At 42.8% G+C, this 24,724-nt stretch overlaps 1 protein-coding gene and 1 pseudogene across 1 annotated transcript; both read left to right on the top strand.

The window, feature by feature from the left end:
* Positions 1-1,351: 1,351 nt before the first annotated feature.
* LOC121574363 (myotubularin-related protein 8-like) lies at positions 1,352-14,660 on the top strand. The gene is given in 14 exon segments (XM_041886983.2): positions 1,352-1,452; positions 2,416-2,538; positions 2,842-3,004; positions 3,119-3,276; positions 3,532-3,660; positions 8,219-8,353; positions 8,455-8,587; positions 8,779-8,888; positions 9,080-9,205; positions 9,338-9,387; positions 9,573-9,773; positions 9,925-10,053; positions 10,198-10,324; positions 13,614-14,660. Coding segments are annotated over 14 exon segments (1,878 nt in total). The 5' UTR covers positions 1,352-1,428; the 3' UTR covers positions 13,884-14,660.
* Positions 14,661-21,519: 6,859 nt separating this feature from the next.
* On the top strand, positions 21,520-23,050 carry LOC121574187 (annotated as a pseudogene).
* Positions 23,051-24,724: the final 1,674 nt, after the last annotated feature.

Genomic DNA, 24,724 nt, shown 5'->3' with positions numbered 1-24,724 from the left:
AGATGATAATAGGGCTATCAATGGGGGTCCTCCCAAGTAATTAGGCAAATCATGGCCCACCCTGCAACACCTCACCCTAACGGTTTTGACTAGATAAGAGTACAGCTTATGTCAAAATTGCCTTTTCATAGCAGGTTTGGAGAACATTTTTGTAGAAGGTTAGGAGAACTTACGCAACAGGTTAGGATAATTAACATAGCAGGTTAGGAGAATTAGGTTATGGTTAGGAGGTGGGCGGCAGGTAGCTTAGTGGTTAAGAGCATTGTGCCAGTAACCGAAAGGTCGCTAGTTCTAATCCCCGAGCCGACTAGGTGAAACATCTGTCGATGTGCCCTTGAGCAAGGCACTTAACCCTAATTGCTCATGTAAGTCGCTCTGGATAAGAGCGTCTGCTAAATGACTAAAATGTAAATGTTAGGAAAAAGGCCCTCCCCATGATAATGTGGTCCTCTGTAGCTCAATTGGTAGAGCATGGCGCTTGTAACGCCAGGGTAGTGGGTTCGATCCCCGGGACCACCCATACGTAAAAATGTATGCACACATGACTGTAAGTTGCTTTGGATAAAAGCGTCTGCTAAATGGCATATTATAATTATAATAAGAATGTCCATCTTGAAGTTCTAATACAGTAAGTGATATTCCATGAAAGCATTCGTAACCTTTTCTAAACATTGTTAATTAAAGCTTTAGGCTATGTTCTTTGTGAACAAAATCTAGATGACAACAAAAGCATAAACAAGAGTAAAAGGTTCTTATGGTTTAATCAAGTGTTGTATTTCATATAATTAAAATGACCAATCTTGCACCCGTACAATAACATCTCAAATCAGCACAGTGTTGGTATTTTACCCTTGCTAAAATCAGAGCAAACAGACACAAAAACGGAATAATGTGTTGAGGGTGTTTGAACAAGCAGTCTGAGCAAGTGCATGCAATTGATGTCCAGACATGCTGTACACATGCTGTATAAAGGCACACCAAATAATGCCGGTGTGTGTGGTTGGCTATATTTTCCTGTACACATTTTCCTACCGCAGCAAAATAAATATGTCTACATGGATTTGAAAACGGCAACCTTGTAAAATTTTACTAACTTTTGCTGCGTTTACACAGCCAGCCCAATTCTGATATTTTTCCACTAATTTGTCTTTTGACCAATCAGATCAGCGCTGATGTGAAAAGATCTGATGTGTTTGGTCAAAATACCAATTAGTGGAAAAAATATCAGAATTGGGCTGCCTGTGTAAACGCGGCCTTAATTGCTCGTCTACAGTTCCCCACAAATAAGGCGACCTGGAACGCACCCACTGTTTATTGCTAGGCAGCGACACAGAATTGCATAATGTGCTAAATCGTTTCCTCGGGAAATGGCAAAAGAAATAAGAAAAAAGTCGGTTTAGACCAGCATCCATTTCTCGGCATAGGACAATGGAGCACATTTCAACGCCAAAGGTAAGTGACCACTAGCTAGCAACTACGCGAACATTACCTTAAATAGCTAGTTAGCTTAACTTGTTAAGTTTCCTAGGATAGTTTTAAAACTGACTCGTCTACTTGTTCTCTAACTTAGCTAGCTATAGAAGTCTGTAATAGCCATTTGGGCATTGGTTTAAGTTAATAGCTTGCTAGGTATGTGTCATCAGAGAAATGTATTATAAATACATGGGTCTGGGTTTCATGAGACTAACACAGTCACTACAAACAACAACAAGTTAGTTAACCAAATTACATTCCTGCATGTCAGCATCCCTGCAAAGATTTTATAACGAACTCGAGATAGACCACAGCCTGTCGTTTCCAATGAGAACAAATTAGTCCTAGTGGGAAGAACAAGCAAGGGGACAGAGCCAAACATGAGCTGGCGAGATCCTATTGGGGGCGTTCTAGCATGAGTTTGCATATTTCAGTTAGGGAACGCCTACTGTGTGACGTGAGCAATAACTCAATTCCTTCCTTCTAAACAACACAATTAAAAAAAAAAATGTGCCAAGGGGTAAAATCTACAAAACTTAGTCCACTATGTTCATAACAGATTCTAGTTTTGGGAACAGAAAAGTACAGTGTTGAGATCAAATGTTTCATCAATGAGAAAATTAAGCATAATGTCGGCCAAATTCATCTTGCGCCATCTTCTCCTACTGCCAGCCACTGGGCTTCCTCTCATCACCATATTTGGTAGTGAGTGGAAACATGGACGCTTCACACTTATACATCCGGTGAAATATCTGGTTCATTGTTCTATCTGTGATCCCTGTGTTGGAACCTCTAGGTCTCCAGGATTTCCTGCTGTTTGTTTTAGTAGGAGTGCTTGGAAATTATTTCTCAGCCATTCATTCACCTGCTGATATTTGTTTTTCAGAGAACTGACTGTGGACCTCAATCTGACCTAATATGTATTTTTATTTTTAATGATAGGTGGAAGAAGTGAAATTGTTAGAGCGATACACTGCAAAGAAGCCAGTCACTGGCACTCTCTATCTCACAGCAACCCATATCATCTTTGTGGAGACATCCTGTAACACTTGCAAGGAAACCTGGGTATGACATTTGTTCAGAGATCATGGTGAGGGTTGAGTGCCAAAGGGGTGTAAGTACCTGCTATGAAAACAACCCCTGGCCCTTTCCCAAACCATGTACCCCTTTGATGTTCACAGCTATGAAGGCACTGGATAGATGTAGGCTTAGTTGGTGTAAGCAACTATATGGCCCTTGGTAGGAGGAGTGGTGCCACACTGATTACGCCTACACCTATCCAGGTTTCTGACAACTTTGAAGTGGTAGGGGTAAGAGACTTAAAAGCCAGGACTCAAGATTAATAGTTTTTGTTTCACTCATCACCAGATTTTACACCACCTCATAGCTACAGTAGAGAAACTCCCTCTTACAGCCACAGGATGCCCGCTTCACATTTCCTGCAAGAATTTCCATGTGGCTCACTTTATCATTCCCAGCGAGAGGGACTGCCAAAATGTGTATCAGTCCCTGCTCAGACTCTCCCAACCAGGTACTTACAGTAGACTTCCACTCCTTTAACATTACACTTTAAAGAAAACAAGATTGTGATCATTGTGAATATTCATAAAATTCTTACCTACAGTAACATTGGTATTTTTTATAGGGAAAGTGGAAGATTTGTATGCTTTTCTTTACAACCCAAAACAAGATGAAGATGAGAGAAGACATGGTTGGGGCTTTATTGACTCAGCCATGGATTTCAAAAGAATGGGATTGCCCAACGAGTTTTGGGAAATGACAGACCTCAACAAGAACTATAAGGTAAGTTAACCAATCCTATGCTTTTCACTCTCTTTATCTGATTTTGTTTTTGTCAAACATTCTTTCTTGTCAAACAAATGCTGTCTTGCCTTCCCAGGCAATTCTTTACTTTAGTTTTGCATCAGCTTTTTGATCAGACAAAGCCATTTGCAACCACTGCACCAATGCCTGCAACTACTGCACTAATGCATGCACATGTTTTCATGGCTATTGTTATAGGCATACATTTTTTGTTCCCTCTGATGGATTGCTTAGCTTTGCAACACATATCACTCAGAACTGGGCATTCCTAAAACTGCAAGCAAGGGCACAGTCTTGGGGAGTGCCAAATTCAGGAGCAGGGGGCGCATTCCTACTCTCTCCTACTTCCACAAGCAAAGTAATGTAAGTTCAGACTCTCCTTTATTTAATGCAAGGGTCAGTGACTCATCTCTGCTCATGCTATACTTACTGTATGTGTTAATGATTACAATGGCATTCCAAATGCACTTCATGGTGAAGCTGTTCTGGTTTTCCCCTCACTTTTTTGTTTCCAAGATGGCGTAGTAGTGCAGTTGTGTTTTTATCGTATGTCTGTAAATAGCCTGTAAATACCCTATTTTTCTGTATTTTTCGTACATATTTCCATATCAGACTTTTCATCCTTCTACAAAATATACTTTCCTGCAACCCGCCTCACTCAATGTGGAACGGATTCTATTATTGACTTACCTTTATCTAGAATCTAGAATCTCCAGTTGAAACTAGCTAGCCAGCTAACTAGCTACTTGCTATTAGCCTCAGCTAGCGTGTATTTCACCCAGAACATTGGATTTTTTCTGCGGGATTAATTTTAATCACTGGACATTAATCACCGGATATTCGCCAGTCTGCACAGCGCGTTATCGACCCAGAACATATCAGTTTTTCCGCCGGAATCACTGAATCACTGGACCTTTAACTCCGGATTCATCGCTATCAGCTAGCTACAACAAAACGGACGCTGTGGTCTGGCTAATCATCCTGAGCTAGGCCCATCTCCCGGCTATCTACCTCTCTGTCAACCGGACGGGACCACCTAGTGTTGACACGGAGCCCCGCCGATCCTACACGACTGGTCTGCCGACGAAATCGTCTGATGTGGTTACGACGTTAACCACGAAGTTTCCATCCATCTGCTAGCCCCGGCCCGCTAGCACACGCTAGCCGTGGCCTCTTACTCACTAGTTTACCACCGGACCTTATGATAACTCAGCTATACAGCTGATGTCTGCTGGACTGTTCCTTTTTACGGTACTACATCCTGTTTATGTTTAGCCTCAGCCCAAACATGGTTAGTTTATTGTTGTTTCGGTTATTTCTAATTTTACTATATCACTGTAGACCCCCAGCCTAGCTAAACCTGCCTTAGATAGCTCCTTTGCCCCTCCCCCTATACACGCGGAGACCGACTCAATTGATGCCTCCAGCGATGCTATCTCTTTCATTGTTATCCAACGCTTAGGTTTACCTCCACTTTACTCATATCCTTCCATATCCTTGTCTGTACATAATGCCCTGAATCTTTTCTATAACACCCGGAAATCTGCCCCCTTTATTCTATGTACCCAACGCACTAGAAGACCAGTTCTTAAAGCCTTTAGCCGTATCCTTATTCTAGTCCTCCTCTGTTCCTCTGGTGATGTAGAGGCTAACCCAGGCCCTGCAGCCCTCAGTATCACTCCTACTCCCCAGGCGCTGTCATTTGATGACTTCTGTAATCGCAAAAGTCTTGGTTTCTTGCACATAAATATCAGAAGTCTACTTCCTAAGTTTGAGTTATTCACTGCGTTAGCACACTCTGCCAACCCTGATGTTCTTGCAGTGTCTGAATCCTGGCTCAGGAAGGCCACCAAAAATTCTGAAATTTCCATCCCCAACTATAACATTTTCCGTCTAGATAGAACTGCCAAAGGGGGTGGAGTTGCAATCTACTGTAGAGATAGCCTGCAGAGCTCTATCATACTATCCAGGTCTGTGCCCAAACAGTTTGAGCTTCTACTTCTAAAAATCCACCTTTCCAGAAATAAGTCTCTCACTGTTGCCGCTTGCTACAGACCCCCTCAGCCCCCAGCTGTGCCCTGGACACCATATATGAATTGATTGCCCCCATTTATCCTCAGAGTTTGTACTGCTTGGTGACCTAAATTGGGATATGCTTAATACCCCAGCCATCCTACAATCCAAGCTAGATGCCCTCAACCTCACGCAAATTATCAACGAACCTACCAGGTACAACCCTAAATCCGTAAACATGGGTACCCTCATAGATATCATCCTGACTAACATACCCTCTAAATACACCTCAGCTGTCTTCAACCAGGATCTCAGCGATCACTGCCTTATTGCCTGCGTCCGTAACGGGTCCGCGGTCAAACGACCACCCTCATCACTGTCAAACGCTCCCTAAAACACTTTAGCGAGCATGCCTTCCTAATTGACCTGGCCCAGGTATCCTGGATGGATATAGATCTCATTCCGTCAGTAGAGGATGCCTGGTTGTTCCTTTAAAAGTAATTTCCTCTCAATCTTAAATAAACATGCCCCATTCAAAAATACAGAACTAAGAACCGATATAGCCCCTGGTTCTCCTCAGACTTGACTGCCCTTGACCAGCACAAAAACATCCTGTGGCGTACAGCATTAGCATCAAATAGCCCCCGCGATATGCAACTTTTCAGGGAAGTTAGGAACCAATATACACAAGCAGTCAGGAAAGCAAAGGCTAACTTTTTCAAACAGAAATGTGCATCCTGTAGCACTAACTCCAAAAAAGTTTTGGGACACTGTAAAGTCCATGGAGAATAAGAGCACTTCCTCCCAGTTGCCCACTGCACTGAGGCTAGGAAACACTATCACCACCGATAAATCTACAATAATCGAGAATTTCAACAAGCATTTTGCTACAGCTGGCCATGCTTTCCATCTGGCTACCACTAACCCGGCCACCAACTCTGCACCCTCTGCTGCAACTTGCCCATGCCCCCCGCTTCTCCTTCACACAAATTCAGACAGCTGATGTTTTGAAAGCGCTGCAAAATCTGGACCCCTACAAATCAGCTGGGCTAGACAATCTGGACCCTTTCTTTCTAAAACTAGCCGCCGAAATTGTCGCAACCCCCTATTACTAGTCTGTTCAACCTCTCTTTCATAACGTCTGAGATCCCCAGAGATTGGAAAGCTGCCGCGGTCATCCCCCTCTTCAAAGGGGGTGACACTCTAGATCCAAACTGCTACAGACCTATATCCATCCTGCCCTGCCTTTCGAAAGTATTTGAAAGCCAAGTTAACAAACAGATCACCGACCATTTCGAATACCACCGTACCTTCTCCGCTATGCAATCCGGTTTCCGAGCTGGTCACGGGTGCACTTCAGCCACGCTCAAGGTCATAAACGATATTATAACCGCGATTGATAATAGACAGTACTGTGCAGCCGTCTTCATCGACCTGGCCAAGGCTTTCGACTCTGTCAACCACCGCATTCTTATTGGCAGACTAAATAGCCTTGGTTTCTCAAATGACTGCCTCGCCTGGTTCACCAACTACTTCTCAGATAGAGTTCAGTGTGTCAAATCGGAGGGCCTGTTGTCTGGACCTATGGCAGTCTCTATGGGGGTGCCACAGGGTTCAATTCTTGGGCCGACACTTTTCTCCGTGTATATCAATGATGTCGCTCTTGCTGCTGGTGACTCTCAGATCCACCTCTACGCAGACGACACCATTTTGTATACATCTGGCCCTTCATTGGACACTGTGTTAACAAACCTCCAAACGAGCTTCAATGCCATACAACAATCCTTCAGTAGCCTCCAACTGCTCTTAAACACTAGTAAAACTAAATGCATGCTTTTCAATCGAACGCTGCTGGCACCCGCCCACCCGACTAGAATCACCACTCTCGACGGGTCTGACCTAGAGTATGTGGACAACTACAAATACCTAGGTGTCTGGTTAGACTGTAAACTCAACTTCCAGACTCACATAAAGAATCTCCAATCCAAAGTTAAATCTAGAATCGGCTTCCTATTTCGCAACAAAGCCTCCTTCACTCATGCTGCCAAACATGCCCTCGTAAAACTGACTATCCTACCGATCCTTGACTTCGGCGATGTCATTTACAAAATAGCCTCCAACACTCTACTCAGCAAATTGGATGTAGTCTATCACAGTGCCATCCGTTTTGTCTCCAAAGCCCCATACACTACCCACCACTGTGACCTGTACGCTCTTGTTGGCTGGTCCTCACTACATGTTCGTCGTCAAACCCACTGGCTCCAGGCCATCTATAAATCACTGCTAGGCAAATCCCCGCCTTATCTTAGCTCATTGGTCACCATAGCAGCACCCACCCGTAGTCTGCGCTCCAGCAGGTATATCTCACTGGTCATTCCCAAAGCCAACACCTCCTTTGGCCGCCATTCCTTCCAGTTCTCTGCTGCCAATGACTGGAACGAATTGCAAAATCTCTGAAGCTGGAGACTTATCTCCCTCAATAACTTTAAGCATCAGTTGTCAGAGCACCTTACCGATCACTGCACCTGTACACAGCCCATCTGAAATTAGCCCACCCAACTACCTCATCCCTATATTGTTATTTATTTTGCTCTTTTGCACCCCAGTATCTCTATTTGCACATAATCTCTTGCACATCTAGCATTCCAGTGTTAATACTATTGTAATTATTCTGCACTATAGCCTATTTATTGCCTTACCTCCATAACTTGCTACATTTGCACACACTGTATATATATTTTCTGTTGTATTTTTGACTTTATGTTTTTTTACCCCATATGTAACTCTGTGTTGTTTTTATTGCACTGCTTTGCTTTATCTTGGCCAGGTCGCAGTTGTAAATGAGAACCTGTTCTCAACTGGTTTACCTGGTTAAATAAAGGTGAAATAAAATAAATAAACATACCAGGCTGCCATTTGCCGTTGTAGCCAGCCCCTGTCCGGGTTAAGTGCTCGATGTGTAGAAGATGAGGAGATGCTACAGGCAATCAGCCGGGCTAATCCCAAAAGCACCTTCATGTATGTGGTGGATACCAGACCTAAGGTAAGAACCACGCTTTCAGATAATTGTATTGCTCATTTCTCCTCTACGTTGCATTTTGCTCAACCCTAAACCAAACTGTCCTGCCATTGTTTTATTTCCAGTTGAATGCCATGGCCAATAGAGCAGCAGGGAAGGGATACGAGAATGAGGACAACTACTCAAACATCCGCTTTCAGTTTGTGGGCATCGAGAATATCCATGTCATGAGAAACAGTCTGCAAAAGCTTCTAGAAGGTTACTATCATTGCTCTCACATAAAAAGGGATGAAACATAATCTTTGGGTGTAGTGGTTTATATTTATTAATAATTTACCTATGTGTAAAACTCAAGTCATTTTGCAGCATGAAATGAATATAGACAAGGCAAAGTTCATGCTCAACAAAGCCTCCAGTTTATAAGGTGCCTAGTTGTCGTCTGTTTTCAGTGTGTGCTATGAAGTCTCCAACAATGAGTGACTACTTGACGGGACTGGATAATTCTGGTTGGCTGCGTCACATCAAGGCTGTGATGGATGCTGGAGTGTTTCTGGCTAAGGTAATAGACATCCTTCCATGTAGCCATCTCCTTTGTTTAATTAAAACGCAGCAAAACATTCTTATTAGGTACCTATAGCCTGTGTAAGACATTTATTAAAACCCCCAAATCATCACTTTTGCTTTGTTTGCATCTACTTTTTAATCTAGCATGTATGATGTGGTTCTGAGCTATCCCTTGTCTCTGCTAAGGCTGTGGCTGAGGAGAAGGCTAGTGTGCTTGTGCACTGCTCAGATGGCTGGGATCGCACAGCCCAGGTGTGCTCTCTGGCCAGCATCCTCTTGGACCCCTTCTATCGGACCATCAAGGGACTCATGGTGAGAACAGTCTGGTTTACTAACAGTATCTTGATAATATGAGACAGTTATTGTCTATTAAATCTAGGAATTAGATTTAGTATAATGATTTTCTTTTATCTATACATTTTAACCTCAATCTGTTTCTTTTAGATTTTGATAGAAAAAGAATGGATATGTATGGGTCATAAATTCACGCAAAGGTAATAACTTAGAATATATTTTGAACAATATTTTAGTGTCCAATCGTTAGTGTCTGCTAAATTAGTTAACTTTGAGACTAAAACAGTTGAACTATCGGACAAGATAAAACCAGGATGTCATAACTTAAGATCTTCATGGTGCACCTAGGAGATAATAAGATAACGGATGTAATATTGATTTGTAGGTGTGGGCATGTGGATGGGGATCCCAAGGAGGTGTCCCCTGTATTCACCCAGTTCATTGAATGTCTTTGGAATCTCATGGAGCAGTACCCCTGTGGCTTTGAGTACAACGAGAAGTACCTTTTGGAAATCCACAACCATGTTTACTCCTGCCAGTTTGGAAACTTCATTGGCAACTGCCAAAGAGAGCGAGAGGAGATGTGGTGAGGAGTCCCTGAAATAAACTGCAGTTTCTATGCAGACATCTGCTTTTACTTTTCTGTAATAGTCATTTCCATGACAGAATTTCCTGGAGTAAAACTATTTTGGGATTTTAATCTGTTTTAATTGAAAAGATGAATTGTTCACTTTCAGACTTAAGGAGAGGACCTTCTCCGTTTGGCCATTTCTCTGGGAGAACTGGCCTCAGTACAGAAATCCTCTGTACAAGCGCTCATTAGGGAGTGACATTCTGAGGCCAAGCACATTACCATTGAATTTCAAGTATGTTCTCATTGGTTTCTATCCAGAGTTTTCAACTATAAGCAATTTATTGCCAATGTACATGGCTCAATAGGTGTATAGTATATTTTTGGAAACATTTGAATTGCGTTAAAATATATGGAATGGCATGGATTTATTTGGCAGGTTTTGGTGTGGCATGTATAATCATTTTGACAAGGGCATGCAGCCAAAGCAATCCATTCTGGATCACCTGCTAACCATAACACAGAAAAAGGCAGAGGGTGAGAGGAAAATGACAGATCTCCAGAGAGTAAGTGGATATACAGTCGTGGTCAAAAGTTTTGAGAATGACACATATTAATTTTCACAAAGTCTGCTGCCTCAGTTTTTATGATGGCAATTTGCATATACTCCAGAATGTTATGAAGAGTGATCAGATGAATTGCAATTAATTGCAAAGTCCCTCTTTCCTCGTTAACACAGGTGAGAGTGTTGACGAGCACAAGGCTGGAGTTGAGTTAGAATAACAGACTGGAAGCTTTAAAAGGAGGGTGGTGCTTGAAATCATTGTTCTTCCCCTGTTAACCATGGTTACCTGCAAGGAAACACGTGCCGTCATCATTGCTTTGCACAAAAAGGGCTTCACAGGCAAGGATATTGCTGCTAGTAAGATTGCACCTAAATCAACCATTTATCGGATCATCAAGAACTTCAAGGAGAGAGGTTCAATTGTTGTGAAGAAGGCTTCAGGGCGCCCAAGAAAGTCCAGCAAGCGCCAGGACCGTCTCCTAAATTTGATTCAGCTGCGGGATCGGGGCACCACCAGTGCAGAGCTTGCTCAGGAATGGCAGCAGGCAGGTGTGAGTGCATCTGCATGCACTGTGAGGTGAAGACTTTTGGAGGATGGCCTGGTGTCAAGAAGCGCAGTGAGGAAGCCACTTCTCTCCAGGAAAAACATCAGGGACAGACTGATATTCTGCAAAAGGTACAGGGATTGAACTTCTGAGGACTGGGGTAAAGTCATTTTGTCTGATGAATCCCCTTTCCGATTGTTTGGGGCATCCGGAAAAAAAGCTTGTCCGGAGAAGACAAGGTGAGCGCTACCGTCAGTCCTGTGTCATGCCAACAGTAAAGCATCCTGAGACCGGGGTCCTCTGTAGCTCAATTGGTAGAGCATGGCGCTTGTAACGCCAGGGTAGTGGGTTCGATCCCCGGGAGCACCCATACGTAAAAATGTATCTGCTAAATGGCATATTATATTATTAATGTGTGGGGTTGCTTCTCAGCCAAGGGAGTGGGCTCACTCACAATTTTGCCTAAGAACACAGCCATGAATAAAGAATGGTACCAAAACATCCTCCGAGAGCAACTTCTCCCAACCATCCAAGAACAGTTTGGTGACGAACAATACCTTTTCCAGCATGATGGAGCACCTTGCCATAAGGCAAAAGTGATAACTAAGTGGCTCGGGGAACAAAACATCGACATTTTGGGTCCGTGGCCAGGAAACTCCCCAGACTTTAATCCCATTGAGAACTTGTGGTGAATCCTCAAGAGGCGGATGGACAAACAAAAACCCACAAATTCTGACAAACTCCAAGCATTGATTATCCTGCCATCAGTCAGGATGTGGCCCAGAAGTTAATTGACAGCATGCCAGGGCGGATTGCAGAGGTCTTGAAAAAGAAGGGTCAACACTGCAAATATTGACTTTGCATAAACTTAATATAATTGTCAATAAAAGCCTTTGACACTTATGGAATGCTTGTAATTATACTTCAGTATACCATAGTAACATCTGACAAAAATATCTAAAAACACTGAAGCAGCAAACTTTGTGAATACCAATACTTGTGTCATTCTCAAAACTTTTGACCACGACTGTACTGTGTGTGTGTGTGTGTGTGTGTGTGTGTGTATGTACAGTGGGGAGAACAAGTATTTGATACACTGCCGATTTTGCAGGTTTTCCTACCTACAAAGCATGTAGAGGTCTGTAATTTTTATCATAGGTACACTTCAACTGTGAGAGACGGAATCTAAAACAAAAATCCAGAAATCACATTGTATGATTTTTAAGTAATTAATTTGCATTTTATTGCATGACATAAGTATTTGATCACCTACCAACCAGTAAGAATTCCGGCTCTCACAGACCTGTTCGTTTTTCTTTAAGAAGCCCTCCTGTTCTCCACTCACTACCTGTATTAACTGCACCTGTTTGAACTAGTTACCTGTATAAAAGACACCTGTCCACACACTCAATCAAACAGACTCCAACCTCTCCACAATGGCCAAGACCAGAGAGCTGTGTAAGGACATCAGGGATAAAATTGTAGACCTGCACAAGGCTGGGATGGGCTACAGGACAATAGGCAAGCAGCTTGGTGAGAAGGCAACAACTGTTGGCGCAATTATTAGAAAATGGAAGAAGTTCAAGATGACGGTCAATCACCCTCGGTCTGGAGCATCAATGATCATGAGGAAGGTGAGGGATCAGCCCAGAACTACACAGCAGGACCTGGTCAATGACCTGAAGAGAGCTGGGACCACAGTCTCAAAGAAAACCATTAGTAACACACTACGCCGTCATGGATTAAAATCCTGCAGCGCACGCAAGGTCCCCCTGCTCAAGCCAGCGCATGTCCAGGCCCGTCTGAAGTTTGCCAATGACCATCTGGATGATCCAGAGGAGGAATGGGAGAAGGTAATGTGGTCTGATGAGACAAAAATAGAGCTTTTTGGTCTAAACTCCACTCGCCGTATTTGGAGGAAGAAGAAGGATGAGTACAACCCCAAGAACACCATCCCAACCGTGAAGCATGGATGTGGAAACATCATTCTTTGGGGATGCTTTTCTGCAAAGGGGACAGGACGACTGCACCGTATTGAGGGGAGGATGGATGGGGCCATGTATCACGAGATCTTGGCCAACAACCTCCTTCCCTCAGTAAGAGCATTGAAGATGGGTCGTGGCTGGGTCTTCCAACATGACAACGACCCGAAACACACAGCCAGGGCAACTAAGGAGTGGCTCCGTAAGAAGCATCTCAAGGTCCTGGAGTGGCCTAGCCAGTCTCCAGACCTGAACCCAATAGAAAATCTTTGGAGGGAGCTGAAAGTCCGTATTGCCCAGCGACAGCCCCGAAACCTGAAGGATCTGGAGAAGGTCTGTATGGAGGAGTGGGCCAAAATCCCTGCTGCAGTGTGTGCAAACCTGGTCAAGACCTACAGGAAACATATGATCTCTGTAATTGCAAACAAAGGTTTCTGTACCAAATATTAAGTTCTGCTTTTCTGATGTATCAAATACTTATGTCATGCAATAAAATGCAAATTAATTACTTAAAAATCATACAATGTGATTTTCTGGATTTTTTGATTCCGTCTCTCACAGTTGAAGTGTACCTATGATAAAAATTACAGACCTCTACATGCTTTGTAAGTAGGAAAACCTGCAAAATCGGCAGTGTATCAAATACTTGTTCTCCCCACTGTGTATATGTATATATATATATATTTTTTTTTTTTAATGGCTCATGTAAAAGCTTTCTTGGGTGGCTTGAATACGTTTTCCCAATGTTTATATTCCTCTGTAGCAGTTGGCAGTCATGGATGGGGTTCTAGCAGATCAGGGCAGTCCAAAAGGTACATCACCTGAACAAATCTCGTTGTCTCCTGTATCGGTTGGCCACACAACCGAAGATGCTAAACCACTGATGAATGATGCTGCTGCAGTAGAGGCTGGAATAGAGTTGGCGCCTACTGCAGGGAGCGAGCAGGTGAAACCAGCAGCCACAGCAAATGGAGTTACTGCCACAAAGGTTGGAGTTGTTGCCATAGAGACTCCAAATGTCAAAGAGGAGTGACAAGGTTCCTCTGAAATAACCACTGAAGCAATTAAGATTGAGTCCTGATGGACACCTTAAAAATGGGATATCATCTCCAAGAAGATTTGACTGAGCAAATTACAGCCTTAATGATGAAACCAGAGTGTATTGGATAAATTTTTTCTGATGTTACAATGATCCAATTCTTTAGCAGCCATATAAGTTGAATTTTTTTTTGAGTTTTGGAAGCCCTCATGAAACCTTTTTTGGGGGTAATATATATTTAGGATTTATTCAAAATCGGCAATAAGTATCGGTATTAAGCCAATTCAATTACATAAATGTTGAGGCTTTATGACTCAAGGCTATTGAAATACTCCCCTAACAAAGGGAATGCGATGTAAAAGTATAGACCAAAGTTTGATTTTATTTTGCGATTTACTGATTGTTAATGAGCAAGAGAATCATTGAATCAAATCGTTTTTTATACATTTTACAATGTCCTTTCATTTTTATTGCAACAGTTTTAATGAATTGATATCTGCCTTTTCTATCACTTTTTTTTATTTTCTTCAAAAGGCCATTTTTAGTAAAAAGGGACCAACTTAATCGGGGTAGGCACACTTTTTGGCTCAAGGGTTTTCAAGATTCAACGGAGGGCTGCACAGATTTTTCTATATTGTTTTTGGACTGATTTTTGTTTGTCAATCAATTTGCAGATCAGAAAAAGCACAGTCATTTTAAAATACACTGCTCAAAAAAATAAAGGGAACACTTAAACAACACAATGTAACTCCAAGTCAATCACACTTCTGTGAAATCAAACTGTCCACTTAGGAAGCAACACTGATTGACAATACATTTCACATGCTGTTGTGCAAATGGAATAGACAACAGGTGGAAATTATAGGCAATTAGCAAGAAACCCCCCAATAAAGGACTGGTTTTGCAGGTGGTGACCACAGACCACTTCTCAGTTCCTATGCTTCCTGGCTGATGTTTTGGTCACTTTTGAATGCTGGCGGTGCTTTCACTCTAGTGGTAGCATGAGACGGAGTCTACAACCCACACAAATGGCTCAGGTAGTGCAGCTCATCCAGGATGGCACATCAATGCGAGCTGTGGCAAGAAGGTTTGCTGTGTCTGTCAGCGTAGTGTCCAGAGCATGGAGGCGCTACCAGGAGACAGGCCAGTACATCAGGAGACGTGGAGGAGGCCGTAGGAGGGCAACAACCCAGCAGCAGGACTGCTACCTCCGCCTTTGTGCAAGGAGGAGCAGGAGGAGCACTGCCAGAGCCCTGCAAAATGACCTCCAGCAGGCCACAAATGTGCATGTGTCTGCTCAAACGGTCAGAAACAGACTCCATGAGGGTGGTATGAGGGACCGACGTCCACAGGTGGGGGTTGTGCTTACAGCCCAACACCGTGCAGGACGTTTGGCATTTGCCAGAGAACACCAAGATTGGCAAATTCGCCACTGGCGCCCTGTGCTCTTCACAGATGAAAGCAGGTTCACACTGAGCACGTGACAGACGTGACAGAGTCTGGAGACGCCGTGGAGAACGTTCTGCTGCCTGCAACATCCTCCAACATGACCGGTTTGGCGGTGGGTCAGTCATGGTGTGGGGTGGCATTTCTTTGGGGGGCCGCACAGCCCTCCATGTGCTCGCCAGAGGTAGCCTGACAGCCATTAGGTACCGAGATGAGATCCTCAGACCCCTTGTGAGACCATATGCTGGTGCGGTTGGCCCTGGGTTCCTCCTAATGCAAGACAATGCTAGACCTCATGTGGCTGGAGTGTGTCAGCAGTTCCTGCAAGAGGAAGGCATTGATGCTATGGACTGGCCCGCCCGTTCCCCAGACCTGAATCCGATTGAGCACATCTGGGACATCATGTCTCGCTCCATCCACCAACGCCACGTTGCACCACAGACTGTTCATGAGTTGGCGGATGCTTTAGTCCAGGTCTGGGAGGAGATCCCTCAGGGGACCATCCGCCACCTCATCAGGAGCATGTCCAGGCGTTGTAGGGAGGTCATACAGGCACGTGGAGGCCACACACACTACTGAGCCTCATTTTGACTTGTTTTAAGGACATTACATCAAAGTTGGATCAGCCTGTAATGTGGTTTTCCACTTTAATTTTGAGGGTGACTCCAAATCCAGACCTCCATGGGTTGATAAATTTGATTTCCATTGATCATTTTTGTGTGATTTTGTTGTCAGCACATTCAACTATGTAAAGAAAAAAGTATTTAATAAGATTATTTCATTCATTCAGATCTAAGATGTGTTATTTTAGTGTTCCCTTTAATTTTTTTGAGCAGTGTATATATGTCCATTATAATTTCTACATACACTACCGTTCAAAAGTTTGGGGTCACTTAGAAATGTCCTTGTTTTCGAAAGAAAAGCATTAATTTTTTTTGTCCATTAAAATAGCATCAAATTTATCAGTGTAGACATTGTTAATGTTATAAATGGCTATTGTGGCTGGAAACTGCTGAGAAGTTTTAAAAAAATGTTTTTTATGGAATATCTACATAGGCGTACAGAGGCCCATTATCAGCAACCATCAGTCCTGTGTTCCAATGGACGTTGTGTTTGCTAATCCAAGTTTATCGTTTTAAAAGGCTAATTGATCATTAGAAAACCCTTTTGCAATTATGTTAGCACAGCTGAAAATTGTTGTGCTGATTTAAAGAAGCAATAAAACTGGCCTTCTTGAGACTAGTTGAGTATCTGGAGCATCCGCAATTGTGGGTTCGATTACAGGCTCAAAATGGCCAGAAACAAAGAACTTTCTTCTTAAACTCGTCAGTCTATTCTTGTTCGGCGAAATGAAGGCTATTCCATGCGAGAAATTGCCAAGAAACTGAAGATCTCGTACAACGCTGTGTACTTCACTGTGGACGTTGTATTTGTCCTCTTGCTCAGTTGTGCCCTGTGAAAGACAGCAGGAAAAAACACCAGCCACAGAGCACAACCGTTTCTATTATTTCAGGGGGCTTTGAGAGTCTCAGGAGTTCACGGTTAAAGGGAATTTGTAACAGGTTAAATTGATATAATGTAATGGGAATGTGATATACTTTAATGTCACTGTGTGCAGGAAGAGCAATACTTGTTTTAATTCACGAGGATAAGCAATAAACACTGAATGCTGAGGGGAACAATTTCACAATCTTTGTACAATATCATTCAGAGAATATTAAGAAATGTATACCCAAAATGTGTGTGATGGTAATTTTTGTTTTGAGGTACAGTGAGGGAAAAAAGTATTTGATCCCCTGCTGATTTTGTACGTTTGCCCACTGACAAAGACACGATCAGTCTATAATTTTAATGGTAGGTTTATTTGAACATTGAGAGACAGAGTAACAACAACAAAAATCCAGAAAAACGCATGTCAAAAATGTAATAAATTGATTTGCATTTTAATGAGGGAAATAAGTATTTGACCCCTCTGCAAAACATGACTTAGTACTCGGTGGCAAAACCCTTGTTGGCAAACACAGAGGTCAGACGTTTCTTGTAGTGGCCACCAGGTTTGCACACATCTCAGGAGGGATTTTGTCCCACTCCTCTTTGCAGATCTTCTCCAAGTCATTAAGGTTTCGAGGCTGACGTTTGGCAACTCGAACCTTCAGCTCCCTCCACAGATTTTCGTGTTGCTAGTACAGTGCATTCGGAAAGTATTCAGACCCCTTGACTTTTTCCACATTTAGTTACATTACAGCCTTTGTTCTAAAATTGATTAAATATTTAAAATATCTACACACAATAACCCATAATGACAAAGTGCAAACAGTTTTTTAGAAATTTGTGCAAATTTATGAAAAATAAAAAACAGAAACGTTTTGCTATGAGACTCGAAATTGAGCTCAGCTGCATCCTGTTTACATTGCTCATCCTTGAGATGTTTCTACAACTTGATTGGACTCCAAATACAGGTGTGCCAAGCTTGTCTTTTACCAGGCAAGTCAGTTAAGAACAGATTGTTATTTACGTCTTCCGCGGCCAAACCCGGAAGATGCTGGGCCAATTGTGCGCCGCCCTATGAAACTCCCAATCACGGCCGGATTGTGATACAGCCTGGAAACGAACCAGGGTATGTACTGACGCCTCTAGCACTGAGATGCAGTGTTTTAGACCGCTACGCCACTTGTAGAGTCATGTTCAAGAAGACTTGAAGCTGTAATCTCTGCCAAAAGTGCTTCAACAAAGTACTGAGTAAAGGCTCTGAACGCTTATGTAAACATGATATTTCAGTTTTTGTTTTGTTTAATCAATTTACAAAATGTTATGAAAAACAGTTTTTGCTTTGTCATTATGGTATTGTGTGTAGATTGATGAGGCGGGGGAAAAACATTTGAATCCATTTTAGAATAAGGCTGTAAGGTAACAATGTGGAAAAAGTCTAGGGGTCAGAATACCTTCGGAATGCACTGTGTTTACACAGGCAGCTGAATTCTGATAATTTTTTTGACTAATTTGGTCTTTTGACCAATCACATCAGATCTTTTCACAGTGCTGATCTAATTGGTCAAAAGAGCAATTGGTGAAGAAAAAGATAAGAATTGGGCTGCCTGTGTAAACAAAGCCTATGCCGCATTCAAAACAACTGGGAACTCGGAAATCTCTGACTTCAGTGTGTTCAAAACAACTGGGAACTCGGAAAGAAACTTGATTTGAACGGTTATCCAACTCGGAACTCTGGCCTCTTTCTAGAGCTCCGACATTCCGAACTGAATATCACTGACGTCATGATTTCACCTCGTATTTTTCCGAGTTCCCAGTTGTTTTGAACGCGGCATAAGTAGCCCATATACCCTCAGCTGACACAATTGACAAATGGTGGACAGGACCAATAATGGTGCTTTCAAGACAATTAGGAACTCTGAAAAATACGAGGTCAAATCATGACATAAGTGATCTTCAGGTCGGAAAGTCAGAGCTCTAGAAAGGGCCCGAGTTGGATGACGGTTAAAAACGATTTTTAGTAGTCGGAACTCGTTTTATTCCCGAGTTCCCAGTTGTCGTGAACGCTCGTAAGTCGGAGATTCCAGAGTTCCTAGTTCTTATGAACTCGGCATTAATTGGTGGCGGGACGGACAGACACTCTTTTCATGGCACGTCGATACAAAGTGATTTTCGTAGCAAATTAGGAGAGCATTTTCCCTAACTCCTTTACTAACTTTAATGTCAGTCTCCTAACCTGCTGCATAAATTCTCCCGAGTGGCGCAGTGGTCTAAGGCACTGCATCGCAGTGCTAGCTCTGCCACTAGAGATCCTGGTTCGAGTCCAGGCTCTGTTGCAACCGGGAGACCCATGGGCGGCGCACAATTGGTCCAGCGTCGTCCAAGGTAGGGGAGGGTTTGGCCGGCAGGGATGTGGGTTCGTTTCCCAGTATAATATATATATATTTTTTATAACATATGCATTCACTAACTGTAAGTCGCTCTGGATAAGAGCGTCTGCTAAATGACTAAAATGTAAATGTAAAAAGTCACTTCGGTATGGAAGTGCCGTGAAAAGTGTTTCCCAATCATTTGGACAGGAGCCATCACGACTCAAACAATAGCGTTGGATTTGCGCGCACACTGCACTGACGTCACTGCACCGCTCTACGTACTCACCGCCCAGCCCAGCACAATAACTGACTGTTGATCCGTCAAGGTAACATAAATGTTGGCCTGTGTTGATAATCACAAGTTTACTGGAGAACTGAGACCAAGTAGAGACTTTGGACAGGGTGGATATGGTATAATAAAGGCAGTTTATTCAGAGGTAAAGATATCTGGAATCGCGTGCACGGACTCGTTCGTCAAACTCTTAGGGAGCTATCTGAAGAGAGCCCCGAAACATTGTGTGCAGACATTTTATGCAATAAATGATGTAGGTTGAATCTAGTAGTTCTGATCTTCTGATTGGTCCTGATGAGTTGGGCGAGGTCCCCTCCAGGCTAGTGTCACTGTTGCATTGGCTCTGAGTAGAGTTCTCTGTCTTCAAATGTTCAGCCTAAAAGAGGGGATTTTGTGTGTGTGTGTGTGTGTTAACAGTGATGATGTGTGTGTGTGTGTGTATGTCTCAAGGGAAAACTCGTGGGGAGCAACCAGTGATTGTGGCCTGTGGCGTGGGTGTTGTCCTTGACAAGATATGGTCCTCTGTCCATTGTTCTTGCATAGGAACAGCATTGATTGAAAACAAGCTCCTAACATAAAATGGGTCATGCACAAGATTTTAGTTCAGAGCAAGCTATAAGATTTTATATTTACTACGACACCTGTTAGCTAGTCATTTCAGTGTCTGAAAATGTCGTCTCGTCTCGCCAGTATTGACGAAGTCTATATGAGGTCCTCTGTGTTGTTGACTTGTCCCTAGCTAACTAGATAACAGCTTTTGTATCGATTAGCATAGATATTAGCTAGCCTAGTTAGCTAAGTGCTTGGTGATGGTGGACGTCTCTATTGGTGCTTTCAAGACAACTGTGAACTCGGGGGAAAAAACCGAGGTCGAATCATGACGTCAGTGATTTTCAGGTCGGAAAGTCGTAGCTCTAGAAAGAGTCCCGAGTTCCCGACTTGGAATTCCGAGTTGGATGACCGTTCAACACTAATTTTACCAGTCATAGCTCGTTTTTTTCGAGGCCCTAGTTGTCTTGAAAGCACGGAAGTCTGAGAGTTCCCAGTTGTTTTGAACGCGGCATAAGTAGCCCATATACCCTCAGCTGACACAATTGACAAATGGTGGACAGGACCAATAATGGTGCTTTCAAGACAATTAGGAACTCTGAAAAATACGAGGTCAAATCATGACATGAGTGATCTTCAGGTCGGAAAGTCGTAGCTCTAGAAAGAGTCCCGAGTTCCCGACTTGGAATTCCGAGTTGGATGACCGTTCAAAACTAATTTTACCAGTCGTAGCTCGTTTTTTTCGAGGCCCTAGTTGTCTTGAAAGCACGGAAGTCTGAGATTTCCCAGTTGTTTTTGAAGTGGCACAAGACAAGTGGGAAATCAAAAAGGTCAAATCATGACGTCAGTCGGAAAGTCGGAGCTCTAGAAATATGATCGAGTTTCCGAGTTGGATGACCCTTCAAAATGATTTTCCCCAGTGGGAGCTAGTTTTTTTCCCGAGTTGTCTTGAACGCACTGATGCCGCTTTCACATGCTAGTTGGAAGGAGGAAGCAAAAAATGTCCGACTTGCTGATTTGTTGAACGTGGCATGTGTATAACAACAAACAGTTAGCAAGTCGGACATTTCAGAGTTTCCTAGTTCCGACTAGCAGGTGACCGCGGCATGAAGTCGAAAATGTTGGAGTTCTCAGTTGCTTTGAACGCTGCGTATGCACACAGAAATAATCCAATATGGATTGTTAGTCAGGATGTCAACTACTAGCTAGCTATAAACATAACTCGAATTGCCAAAGAAGCTATTTGCGAGCAAACAGATATTAAGTTATTGTCAAAGATTCGTCCATTTATTGTTGTGTGCTTAGCATATCTAGCTTTGAATTGGTGAAAATGTCTACCTCGTCCTCCCTCATAGAGAAATAGCTAGCTAACGTTAACTAGCTAGCCATCAACAGTCTTTTAAAAAAGGCCTTTAAATGCTCATAATTTGATGAGCCTTATTTATGGTGTTTTTCGTTCTTATTTAGATTCAGTTAAAAATTGTTGAAGAAGAAAAGAACAACGGGTGATAGTCAACTGTTCCATCAGGTAGTGTCCAACAATTATGACAGACTCCTTGATGAGCTGGTCTCTCAAGAAAAGTACAGGAAGTTAATCAACTGTAGGAGCGGCTGGGGTATCCCAGGAACACCTTTACGAATGGCAGCATCTAAAGGTCATCTCAGGTGTCTGCAGGTTCTACTGGCCCACGGAGCGGAGGTGGACTGTCTAGACGTGAAGGCTCAGACCCCACTCTTCACAGCTGTCTGTGGGAAATACTTGAACTGTGTTTTATCCCTCCTCATGGCAGGTGCTAACCCAATGGCAGCTTGTATAACAACTGCTCCCCTGTCCTGACTGCAGCTAGAGAAGGGGATGTTGAGATTCTGAAGCAACTACTTAAACATGGTACTGACGTCAACTCCAGGTCCAAAGTCTTGCTGTTTACTTCAATTGCCAGTGTTTCTAGTGGCCCCCTCTATATGTCTGCTGTGTATGGACACTTAGACTGCTTTAAAGTATTGCTTCTCTATGGGGCTTATCCAAATTACAACTGCACAGATGCAAAGCTTCGTAGTAAAATCAATCAGCCCACGACCGTGCTTGAAATGTGCCTCAGACAGGGCTGTGGGGTGGAGTACATCCAACTCTTGATTGACTTTGGTGCAAATGTCTACTTCCCCACTCTCATCATAGAGGAATCCACAAAGCAGAATGAGGCTGTGGAGCTGCTGCTGCAAGAAAGAGGTGATGGAGTTATGCTGTTGATAAACCTTAGTATTCTCCCAGTGATTTCTGTTAATGTTTTTATTGACATTAGACAAACATCTAGGGTTATTGTTTTTTAATTGAATTGCTACTTGACAATACAGGACTGTACTGCTTTGCTGACAGATTAGCATTTGGCTATGTGAATAAACTCTTGAATCTGTGAATGTGTAATAATCAGGTATTTTTAATTAACTAACTCAAATTCAATTGTTCTCTTTGCTAGGTTGTCCCAAGTCCCTCGTATCACAGTGCCGACTTGCCATCCGAGGATACCTCAGGAAGATCAACAAAGTCCAGTCCATTGACCATTTGGAAATGCCATCAAGCATGATAAACATCTTGCAATACAAATCAGTCCCAAAAACTGCTATATATCTCTGTTGAAAGCATATATTGTCACTATGCTTTTGCGACATGAAATATAATGCTTACTTTTTGCAAAACATTTCATAGTGATGTTGCAATTTTTTGTCTGTTTTAGAGAATGTTTGTGTAATATGTTTATTCTCATTGAATATGGTTTTTCAATCAATTATTTGATCACGTTGTTTATTATTTTTTATTTTCTTCCATAATACATCTGTTTTGAATTTATGTGTATTTTGAAAGACTGCAATGTAAGTATAAAATATAATGCGCAGTAGAAATGACAGCCATTAAAATGTCTTGAACAAATGTGCATTTTATTTTTACACATTACATTTACGTCATTTAGCAGACGCTCTTATCCAGAGCGACTTACAGTTAGTGATTACATATTTGTTTTATGCTGGCCCCCCGTGGGAATCGAACCCACAACCCTGGTGTTGCAAACGCCATGCTCTATCAACTGAGCTACATCCCTGCCGGCCATTCCCTCCCCTACCCTAGACGACGCTGGACCAATTGTGCGCCGCCCATGAGTCTCCCGGTCGCGGCCGGCTGCGACAGAGCCTGGATTCTAACCAGGATCTCTAGTGGCACAGTTAGCACTGCGATGCAGTGCCTTAGACCACTGCGCCACTCAGGAGTTCATTTTATGTGCATACACAATGTGTATGATGTAGTCTTACAGTGCCTTCAGAAAGTATTCACACCCCTTTAATGTTTTCCACATTGTGTTGTGTTGCAACCTGAATTTAAAATAGATTACATTTAGATTTTTTGTAACTGGCCTACACACAAAAAATACCCCATAATGTCAAAGTGGATTTTTTTTTTGTTGAAATGTTTACAAATTAATTAAAAATAAAAGCTTAAATGTCTTGAGTCAATAAGTATTCAACCCCTTTGTTATGGCAAACATAAATACGTTCAGGAGTAGAAATGTGCTTAACAAGTCACATAAGTTGCATAAACCTACTCTGTGCGCAATAATAGTGTTTAACATGATTTTTGAATGACTCCCTCATCTCTGTAGCCCACACATACAATTATCTGTAAGGTCACTCAGTTGAGCATTGAATTTCCAACACAGATTCAACCACAAAAACCAGGTAGATTTTCCAATGCCTTGCAAAGAAGGGCACCTATTGGTAGATGGGTACAAATAACAGTCATTGAATATCCCTTTGAGCATGGTGAAGTTATTCATTACACTTTGGAAGGTGTATCAATACACCCAGTCACTACAAAGTTACAGGTGGTCCTTCCTAACTCAGTTGCCGGAGAGGAAGGAAACCACTCAGGGATTTCACCATGAGGCCAATGGCTGTGATAGGAGAAAACTGAGAATGGATCAACAACATTGTACAGTCGTGATCAAAAGTTTTGAGAATGACACAAATACTAATTTTCACAAAGTCTGCTGCCTCAGTTTTGATGATGGCAATTTGCATATACTCCAGAATGTCATGAAGAGTGATCAGATGATTTGCAATTAATTGCAAAGTCCCTCTTTGCCATGAAAATGAACTTAATCCCCAAAAAACATTTCCACTGCATTTCAGCCCTGCCACAAAAGGACCAGCTGCCATCATGTCAGTGATTCTCTCGTTAACACCGGTGAGAGTGTTGACGAGGACAAGGCTGGAGATCACTCTGTCATGCTGATTGAGATAGAATAACAGACTGGAAGCTTTAAAAGGAGGGTGGTGCTTGAAATCATTGTTCTTCCTCTGTTAACCATGGTTACCTGCAAGGAAACACGTGCCGTCATCATTGCTTTGCACAAAAAGGGCTTCACAGCCAAGGATATTGCTGCTAGTAAGATTGCACCTAAATCAACCATTTATCGGATCATCAAGAACGTCAAGGAGAGAGGTTCAATTGTTGTGAAGAAGCCGTCAGGGCGCCCAAGAAAGTCCAGCAAGCGCCAGGACCGTCTCCTAAATTTGATTCAGCTGCGGGATCAGGGCACCACCAGTGCAAGCTCAGGCAGGTGTGAGTGCATCTGCACGCACAGTGAGGCGAAGACTTTTGGAGGATGGCCTGGTGTCAAGAAGGGCAGCGAGGAAGC

Source organism: Coregonus clupeaformis, chromosome 9 (assembly GCF_020615455.1).
Source record: "Coregonus clupeaformis isolate EN_2021a chromosome 9, ASM2061545v1, whole genome shotgun sequence".
NCBI classification, from domain to species: Eukaryota; Metazoa; Chordata; class Actinopteri; order Salmoniformes; family Salmonidae; genus Coregonus; species Coregonus clupeaformis.
The sequence above is the reverse complement of the archived record's forward strand: the minus strand, read 5'-3'. Positions and strand labels throughout refer to the sequence as shown.